We start from the raw sequence: 10,485 nt of genomic DNA on the forward strand, positions 1-10,485 counted from the left end.
ATAGACGACTAATAACAATAATTTGATAATTTAACCAAAAAACATAACGTATGATTTTAGCCTTTCAATAGAAAATATTATACGTAAGTTGTGTTATTTTTATTAAAAATAATAATGTTATGAGCTGAGTCGTCTTTAAATTGTGATGTATGTTCAATTCATATTCAAAGCAAGACTCTAATCAACAATGGTGGAAGAAGAAGCTCAAACCCTAGTTTTCACAGTTCTGATCCTAATCCTCACACTAACGATACTCCTCATCAAGAAACTCAAACCAAGACAAAACCTTCCTCCGTCTCCACCGTTCTCACTTCCATTCATCGGCCACCTCCGCCTCCTCAAACCACCGCTCCACCGTGTTTTCCTCTCCGTATCTAAGTCACTAAATGATTCTCCGATCTTTTCCCTACGTCTCGGAAACAAACTCGTTTTCGTCGTCTCTTCACACTCTATCGCCGAAGAATGTTTTACGAAACATGACGTCGTTCTCGCGAACCGCCCGAACTCTATTGCTTCGAAACACATCTCGTACGGTAGCTCAACCATGGTCTCAGCTCCGTATAGTGAACACTGGAGAAATCTTCGCCGTATAGGCGCCGTCGAGATTTTCTCGAATCATAGGCTTAACAGCTTTTCCTCTATCCGCCGTGACGAGATCCGGCGACTTATAGTTCGTTTGTCACGAAACTCTAAACTCGTAAGTGACTTCATACTTAGATTGCTAATTATAGTAATCTCTGGTTAAGTCTTTGTTTGAAGGTTGACTTTTATGATTTGTGTTATCGATTGAACATAAGGTATTATATTGTAATAATTTTTACAGGAATTTGCCAAGGTTGAGATGATATCAATGCTATGTGACTTAACATTTAACAACATTACTAGAATGGTGGCTGGAAAATGTTACTACGGAGATGGTTTAGAGGATGACCCGGAGGCTGCGGCAACTTATCTCAGAGGCTGTGAGTTCTTTTGGTGCTGGAAACGTTGCTGATTATTTACCGGTCTTGAGATATATCACAAATTTCGAGACACGGATCAAGAAGATTGCTAGCAGGCTTGATGAGTTCTTCCAAGGATGGGTCGATGAGAAACGAGCGGAAAAGGAGAAGAAGGAGAACACAATGATCAATCACTTGCTTTCTCTGCAAGAAACTCAACCTGATTACTACACGGACCGCAACATTAAAGGAACTATAATCGTACGTAAACGAATAAGGGCATTTTAAATTCATTAGTCGTTTAGTCAATGTTTAAGTTTCTTGTGTATATGTGCAAATGTACAATGTACAGTCTCTTATAGTGGCGGGGACGGATACATCGGCGGTAACATTAGAATGGGCATTGTCAATCCTACTGAACCATCCGGATGTACTAAACAAGGCGAGAGATGAAATCGATAGTAAAGTTGGTTTCGAAAGGCTTGTGGAAGAATCAGACATGGCCAATCTTCCTTATCTTCAAAACATTGTCTTTGAAACGTTGCGTATGTACCCCGCTGCACCATTGTTGATCCCTCATGTCGCATCAGATGACTGTAAAGTAGGGGAATACGAAATGCCGAGTGGGACGATGTTGTTGGTGAACGTGTGGGCTATACACAGAGATCCTAAGCTATGGGATGACCCCACGAGTTTCAAGCCAGAGAGGTTCGAGAGAGAAGGAGAGAGTCATAAACTAATGGCGTTTGGGTTAGGAAGGAGGGCGTGTCCTGGGTATGTATTAGCTCAACGGCTAGTAAGTTTGACTCTTGGGTGTCTGATTCAATGTTTTGAATGGGAGAGGATTGGAGAAGAAAAAATGGATATGACTGAAGGTGGAGGACTCACAATGCCTAAAGCTAGGCCCTTGGTCGCCATGTGTAGAGCACGTGCCTTTGTTGGTAATATCTTACATGACTCTGCTTGATTGTAGAGACTTTTGTAAATGCTAAGCTAATACGTATGTATATAGGCAACAGTCATGTGTGTATGTGTTGAATTGTTGCCAAAAAAATCTGATTCTTTCCTTTATATTTAAATCTTTATTACTACTACATATCATTTCACTAAATATAGTTAGCTTAATTATTACAATAATTTACTTTTAAAAATAGCTTTAAATACTTACTTATATTGATCAAAGATTTAGCATGGCATCAGATGTGCTAAGAGACTCAGGAAGCTCCTCGAAAACCATGAAATAAGCTTTAGTCTCAACAGAGCTACTCATCAACACTACTCTTGATTCTTTCTCACTTGCTTCGTTTGTATGGATTCTCCTAATTCTCCACCACACTATGATTCTTCCTTTAGTGTATTAGAGCCAAAGCTCCGTTCATAAAAACAGAGTTAATACGAGACCAAAATTGTCTAGTGGTATTACTATCGGTGTACAAAAGACCACAACTGCAATGTTACAAAACGGTTCTGAAATGATCCAGTTTGAGCAAGTTGTATCTAAATTGGTTTTGCCTCAACTCATAAAAAATTTCCACTAAGCAATTACCAAGGTGGACATAGCCACAGACCGAATCATGAACCAAGTATTTGGATATTATTGATTTTTTGGGTGAATTATCCCAAAATTAATCTTTGGAACCTACAAAAATCACTAATAGATAGAAAATCCACTATATCAAATAGAAGTTACAGAACCATTCAATTTCGATTTCCTTGGTTTATCAGTGGGTTTGCATATGCGGTCAAATGATAAATAATTTAATTGAACCGGTCGTGGTTCGTTTCTGATGGTTTTGAGTAATTTACTTTCAAAAAGGGAAATACACCAAAAAAAAAAGGAAATACCGATTACCGATTAATGGATTATCAGAAAAGAAGGAAATTAAACTAATGGTTTAAGCGAACCGACCATGTTCGTCTCAGGTGATTTTTGAGTAATTAGATTTCAAAAAAGGAAAAAAGGTCTATTAAGTCGTTTAATCACTAGGAGGTCAGAAAAAATGAAAATAACATCGACTAATGAGAAAACGAGTTTAGGGCTAAAGTCTATATATATTAGAAACCGAGTGCAGTGCCGTGCCTAAACTTATGGAGGCCTAGGGCAGATTTTTATATATGTAAAAAAATAATTTAGTATTAGTTTATTTTATTTTATTTTATTTAAGTATGTGTATTATTTTATATGTTAGAATTATCATTAGAAATTTTATTACATTTCTTTAATAAATATAATTTTCAAACATTTTAAAACATTTCTAGGAATGATATTCAAGAAAATTATAATTTTAATGTATTTATAATGGTTTAAAAGAAAAATACAAATAATTTATACAAAAAATGTGGCCTAGGGCTATTGCCCTTTTTATTACATGCTAGGCACGACACTGACCGAGTGAGTTCCGTATCACATTCTTTCGCAACAGGCAACCACACAACAAAACAAAATCTTATTGTCTCCTTCTCTTCGTTTCTGATTTGTGAATTTTGAGAAAAAAATTATCAGAATGGGTGGGTTGAAGAGGAAGATTGATAGAGGGAAGAAGATAGAGACGAAAGATCCACAAGCGGTTGTTTTCTCAAAACGTCGTAAGGGTCTTTACAGCAGAGCCTCTGAGCTTTGTCTTCTCTCCGACGCTCAGATTGCGATCATAGTGACTCCGATTTCTTCTAATTCACATGCCGCTTTCTACACTTTTGGCCACTCCTCTATCAATGGTGTTGTTGTAGCTTTCCTCGCGGATCAGACTCCTCTTTGGGATGATGATGATGATGAAAAGTTAGGGTTTTGGTGGGAAGATGAGAGTCTCGCCAATTCAGACTATCCGGAGGATTTGGGTGCCGCTATTGATTCAATGACGAAGATGTTACACGACCTGAAGGAGTTGCAGAATAAGCAAAGGGATCGTGTTGACGTGGAGGAGAAGGAGAAGGGTGGTTCACATGTAACTTATCTCAAGAACGATATGAAGGAGTTGGAAGATAAGCAAAGAGATCTTGTGGAAGTGGAGAAGGAGAACAACAACAATGCTTCACGTGAAAACGTGGGTGGATCATGCAACCAAGGGGCAAGGGCTGGAGGACTTTGATCAATTAATTGATTTATGCGATTAATTCTGATGTCTTCAATGAGTTTACTTTCATTGATTCTGATTTCTTCAATGAGTTAACAAGTTAAACCCTTATTTCAATTACTGTTTTGGTTTGTTTTGATTAGAGATATGTATTTCCTTTATGAAAGGTCCAGTTTGGGTTCGATCAGTTTATCATACTTGATTTTTGGACATTGATCGAACTCAAACCGGTTGATTTGTCTTGATTAATGATTAAACCATCCCCTGCTTGTATGTTTGAAATTTCGTTTATCAACTTCTTTCGACTTAATATGTTTTATCTATGTCATGTTTCCGTATCAAACCATCCCATGTTTGTATGTGTAAAATTTAAGTTCACACATAATATTCATAATTGCCAACAATAACGACATCTCTAGTCTCTTAAATCTTTGATATATCATTCAAGTTATTCAACTGTCAACACTTTCTAAGAAATTTTGTCTTTCTTTCTATTGTCTCAAAAGGATATAAAAAATGAAATGAAAATTGATATCTGCCTTTTCTTGATTCTTCCTCACTTGCTCTCTCTTTCGTGGATTCGACTAATCCACTATCACATCATCGGATGCACCAGAAGATTCAGCTGATATGCAATACAGTTCCCATCTTTTATGACTTCCACAAGATGATTTGGACTTCATATTGATACCTCTGCCAGGCGCACTACATTATCCAAAGGAGTTACCATAAGGAACCTCAAAACAAATAGCAAATACTGCCAAATGGTAACATGAACTAGGTGATCATGCAAAAATACAGTTGAAGACACAGTTCTGGAGCATATACATTCAAAGATAATCCTTTTTACTATACTTACAGATGATTTCATTCTGCTCGTTCTTCCATTTCTGCCGCATGAATACAAAGAACAAACAGGTGGATGAGCAGTGCTAGCTAGAAACCCAGTTAACGTTCTTGGAGCTTTCCAAGCACAGGAGAGAGCATTGCAATCGCTTCTTGCATTCCCGTCTCCTTTGGTTAGATTACATACGTTCACACTATCCACAGATAATGCATTGCACACACACATAATCAAATCAGTAAACCCAAAACAGAACCAGCCAAAATAGATTCATGAAGTCAAAGCTAGGTTCCTTAACTAGTAATACAAAACTTTGGTCCTCAACAACAAAGGTAGGATATGTTTAGTTGAGTTGGCACATGAACTTACTCAAAGAAGCACTAGTCTGTAATCATCTCAAAATTCAAACTTTCTCCCTCGCACACATACACAAAACAAGAAGCTTTCCCAAATTGAATTGGATAGCTAATAAAATTTACAGTCCTAAGGGGGAAATTATCTTTAGACACAACACATAATTGCTCTTGAATCCGATTCGGATAATAGAAAAGCGATGAAACAAAAGTAAAAAAGAGAAGAAAACGCACCAGACATGGAAGCAGCAGAAGTCATTGCTAATGAGGCAAAGTAATCCCACTAAATCAATCCACCATTCGATTGATTCGAACAAAGAATTTTTAAAGTATACAGCCTCCGAAATTGCGGAGACGAGAGATTGGTATAAACTCTTTTTGGAAGAAGAGAAAAAGGAGAGAGAGAGAAGCACATAGTGATGTGAAGGTGAAGAGGAAGAAGAAGAGGAGAGAAATCAAGTCTCACTCAGGTAAGCCCCTCCCTCGCCACACAATTGCCCTCAAAAGATTATTTTTCTCGTATACAAAGCCAGAAAACAAAAACAAAAGATATTGTTTTTCCTTTGTGTTTTTTTTTTTTGGTCAACTGATGTTATATTTGCATATTAGTTAGACCATCTCCAATGTATATCTCTACTTTTTTCTCTAAAATAGAGTAACTCTAAAATAAAGCATTGTTTTCTTCTAATGTACTACTTTATTTTCAACTCTAAAATATAGTTAGTGTAAAAAAATAGAGGTTAGAATAGAATTGCTCTATATATAGAGCAATCCTATCATTTTCTCTAATTTAGAGTAAAATATAGGGTAGGGTTGAAGCAAATGTTGCTCTATAATAGAGTTTTGACTCTAAAATAGAGTGGGGTTGGAGATTTCCTTACAACCTTTTCAGTCATAAGAGAAGATACTTATGGACCTGAACTCTACAAGATTTGAACTTAGAGCCTATGCCCCTTTTGGACAACGGGGGTCTATACAAAAAATGAGCTTCTCGATATGGGCCAAACACAAAAAAGTCAAAAACAAATAGAGGGAGGAGCTGTTTCATCTAGGAACACTTGATGAAGCCAAGCATGGTGATTTGAGGCAACATACGATTGTAACCTGCAGTCACTTGTAATGCGTGTTGCTATTAAGAGAGCACCCCTGTTTGAGATTAAATTTTCCAAAAACATTCTCCAATTTTTGATCGGTTGTAGTGCAGATAAGGCTTCCATCGCCTCATATTTGAAGGACGGCCAAACAGCCGGTCTAGATATGGCATTGAAGAGGAAGGTTTCCTGAAGAGCAAAAACCACCTTCTCTATTTTGTGACTTCTCATACTCTCTATGGCCCAAATCGTTTCATATCCCTTTGGTATCAGAGCCATGGCAGTCTAAACTCTAGCTCTTCTCTTCCAGAAAGGTAATACGCCATAACGTTGTCTTCTACCATGCTAGTATGAAAGTATGCTCTGTGGTTGCCATATTAATGGATCCTCCACATCAGAAATCTAACTATGCTAAGAAAAAACGGTATGGAGAAAAATTTCTATGAGGTTGTAATGCTCGAAGTACCTTGAGGCTTTTAATGTTGCAATAGTTTTGCCTCGGTTTGCGTAGCTAAGCACCTCTTGATTGATTTCTCTATATTCGTAGTAGGTAAAATAAAACAGGGAGACAACTTATGGACTGTTATTACTTCAATGGTTAGAAGAGAGTTATAGTATTCTGTCTTGCTTTCTGGTTCTATCCTATATTATGGAAAGTTCATCTTCTTTGTCTAAAACCCCTTCTTTTCGACGATCAAATTCTAAAAAGATTGAGTACTTATATGAAGTAGAGTATGTGAGTGATGATAGCAAAGTTCCTATTACCCAACTCCCATTACTTAATCCTTACAAAGCTTTCACCAAACCAAATTCCACTTTTCCAAAAGACATTCGCCAGGTGTTTGTCCCTAACAAACATAATGCAAAGGAGCTTGTTCTAGCCTCTCCGTTGGAACAACACCTTATCCCGGCGACAGAAACAGAACAGATGATTCCCCTCAGAATCAATGAAGGCATGATACATCATTGGCGAACTCAAGGATATACTCATCTTCACTATGGAGCAATACGTTTGGCGCTAACACTCCATGGCAGAAAAGGCTTACCAGTTGTAGCACGGGTAGCTCTCCTTGACACCCGATACAAGGAATACCAGCATGCTTGTATTGCAACTATCCAGACAACACTAAACGCTGGCACTGTTTTCGTCACCCTCTTCCCAAATTTCAACGTGGCATTGGAAGACCCTCAAATATATCAGAACATGCAAATCCAGCTGCAAATCACAGGCGCTCCACAAATTGGAAACACATATGCGGCAACACTTCACCATCAAATGGCGTACAGAGTCCAAAATCATGCAATGGACTTAAGTCTCCCAAGAGACACTGAAGATGCACTACTCATACAATTGGAGTCACAGCATAGCCCGTCGTGCATCCATATTCCTAGACAGATTCCTAGAGATGAGCTTGTCAAGTTACTTCCAGAATCATGGGTTACCAATTACGAAAAACTCCATGACCGGAGTACCCCAATACAATCGGTGGACTCTTCTATTCATAGGAGAAAAGATGGAGCTGTAGAGATTGCCTTCAAGCAACAAGAAGAAAAGTCAAGACCAACGGCTTTCTGCACAGAAATCAATACAATTACTCCTTTTGAAGACACTCAAACCTTGGAGATCAATCCACGTTTAGATGGTGTTCCGATCTCATCCTTTGATTCGTTGGGAGATCCCATTTACTCTTTCCAAGATGAAACAGGCCACAAATTCTTTGATGTTTGCGATTGCCAACACTGTCAGATGAATAGTTCTGATGATGATGACACCCCAAGGCGTAGGAGAAAAAAGAAAACTACACAACAAATTCTCAAAGAACGATTTGAGTCTGGAGATCCACAAGTTGGCCTTCTCGGAGAACCAAGTGGCAAGAATTTTGAATACTATGTATTGTATTCAGGTGGCTCAACTCCCACAACACCTGAAAAAGAAGAGGTACAACTAAGTTACATGTTCGGACCCCCATCCCAGCAGGATTCACCATTTCCATCCAAGGAGTTTGAAGAAAGCAATATAAAGCACTCATGGAAAATCCGGAATCCAAATGTTAAGAATCCAGATGGTTCAGTAAAGCAGATCAGTGCCGCAGAAGCAACGTTAAACTGGCAGTCGGAGAACGCCGTAACCCAAAACCATCTATTAAGCCAGATTGACAAAAAGGTAACCATCATGGACCTTTCCATTAAAGAACTCACCAAAAAGATAATCTCTCTCCACCAAGAACTTCTCCACCTTGCAACTACTGTCTCCATGAACTCTCCCCTCATGTTCCAAAAAGAGTCCGAGCTAAAGTCCCTTAAAGCTCAATTACACTCCTTACAAAACCAACCCAAAACTCAACCACCAACTCCATATGACCTTTTTACACCATATCCCATCTACACACCACCTTACACAGCCCAAACACAACCTTTATCTTTTTCCCAAGACCCAAGTATTTTTGGAGCATCCTCCTTCTTACCAACAAAAGTTCTCTATGAACAACAGTCTACCAAAAAGAAAAAGCCAACAGAAAAAAGACCAGGGAAGGAAGCCATACTTGAACCACCCAAACCGCTTACCGAGACATCAAAATCTCAAGACCAACCCGAAGCCAGCAAAATGCAATTCATGGTGGAGCACGCTAATCCAATCACTGTTTTTCTCGAGAAGGTCGCAAAACAAGAAAAAAGACTTTCTCAAGGAAGTATGATGAATAAGGTACCAACAACATTAAAAGATGAGAATGATGAGGCCATGATCCCACATTTTATGATGGCTTCACCTGCTGTGGTTGAAGAAGACATAGAGAGTGAAGGTGGAAACGTATATGAAGAAACCCAAGAACTGGACAAGATCAGACAGAAGGAAACCCGCGGTTTAGTACAGAACCACATAAGGGTTTCTCTTTTGATGATGTTCCCCCTTCAAAATGGCGTGACAAAGTATATGAGATGCATGCATGGCTAACAGAACAACAACTTAACCCAGGAGCCACTTTACCTACATCGATTGATAAACTGGTGGCTAAATTCCAAGGACGTCTCAGGCAATGGTGGATAAGCCTAGGTCAATATCGACAATTACAAATCCGACAATCTCCAACAATCGATGCTTTGGTGGGACACATTCATAATGAATTTCTCGGCACATGGGATCACTATACTATCCAAGCAAGAGAAGAATATCTTAGCATGAGATGTTGTTCCTTCAAGAGGAAGGATCTTGAAAGACATTATGAGCGGATGTCAAAGAGATTCTATGCCCTAAATGGAATAGATGATGTCAACCTCAAACAGGCGTACCTGAATTCACTTCCAGAACCACTTGGAAATGAAACGTCAAGGGTATTGTCTCTCAAGAATATGCCTCTCAATCAAGCTTCACTCGGAGAAATATATCAAATTTCTCTGGCAGCCCTTGAAAAGCTATGCAACCACCAGAAGTTTTTCAAACAGCTTCAGGAACAAGGAAAACTTCTAGGAAAAGCATGTGATCGGCCGGAACTCAGTATCAAATGCAGAGAAAAGAAATGCCATTGTTCTACAAGTCATGGAAAAGAAAAAAGCTATAGAAGCAAGTGGCAGAAGAAATATCCAAAGTTATCTTCTAGAAAGAAATGGAAATTCTTCAGGAAGAAAACTCAAAGAGGTTTCAAAAAATCAGACAGATGTTACATCTGCAAGAAGAAGGGACATTATGCGAAACAGTGTCCTAACAAGAAGAAGAGAGACAACCTCCTTGGCTACTTGGCACAAGTTGAAGATATTGACGACTCGGATATTGAATCCATCTTTTCCCTTGATGATGAACCAACTGATGATACAGTTCTTGCAATGGGTATGGAGTTTGAAGATGAATCTTCAGAAGAGGATACTGGAGATGAAAGCGATAGAGACGACCAGTTCATGTTGTTTGACCTCTACACATTCGATTTCTGCAAAGTAGAGCAATCACATCAAGAAGAATTGGTGTATCTAACCCAACCATCTCCAAATGCCAAGATCTACATCTTCCCAAACAAGTATGATAAACCAATACCGGTCATTGCCTATTTTGACACTGGAGCTGCTTCATCCATCATCAAACCAGACCTCCTCCCAGCTTCACATTGGAATTCATGTTCAGTCGCTTTCAAAGCAGCCAACGGCCAGATATTTCATATCTCTCTTATCAGCAAGCCAATATACATCCAACTTTTC

The 10,485-nt window shown here is 38.7% G+C and overlaps 1 protein-coding gene, 1 long non-coding RNA gene and 2 pseudogenes across 2 annotated transcripts; 3 read left to right on the forward strand and 1 right to left on the reverse strand.

Moving 5' to 3' along the window:
* On the forward strand, positions 188-1,980 carry LOC104750440 (annotated as a pseudogene).
* LOC104753616 (agamous-like MADS-box protein AGL97) lies at positions 3,446-4,027 on the forward strand. Its single transcript, XM_010475844.1, has one exon. The coding sequence runs from the start codon at positions 3,446-3,448 to the stop codon at positions 4,025-4,027; it is 582 nt and encodes a 193-aa protein (XP_010474146.1).
* Positions 4,376-5,703, reverse strand: LOC104750441. Its single transcript, XR_761618.1, has 3 exons — positions 5,444-5,703; positions 4,872-5,052; positions 4,376-4,717 (listed from the first exon to the last, which is right to left on the reverse strand). It is a non-coding gene; the product is annotated as an uncharacterized LOC104750441 (long non-coding RNA).
* LOC104753617 lies at positions 6,950-8,560 on the forward strand (annotated as a pseudogene).

The sequence above is a fragment of the Camelina sativa genome, chromosome 16, assembly GCF_000633955.1.
Source record: "Camelina sativa cultivar DH55 chromosome 16, Cs, whole genome shotgun sequence".
Classification (NCBI taxonomy): domain Eukaryota; kingdom Viridiplantae; phylum Streptophyta; class Magnoliopsida; order Brassicales; family Brassicaceae; genus Camelina; species Camelina sativa.

Bases quoted from the DNA above. Each gene is read 5' to 3' on its own strand.
- LOC104753616 (XM_010475844.1), top strand. From the start codon at position 3,446: ATGGGTGGGTTGAAGAGGAAGATTGATAGAGGGAAGAAGATAGAGACG.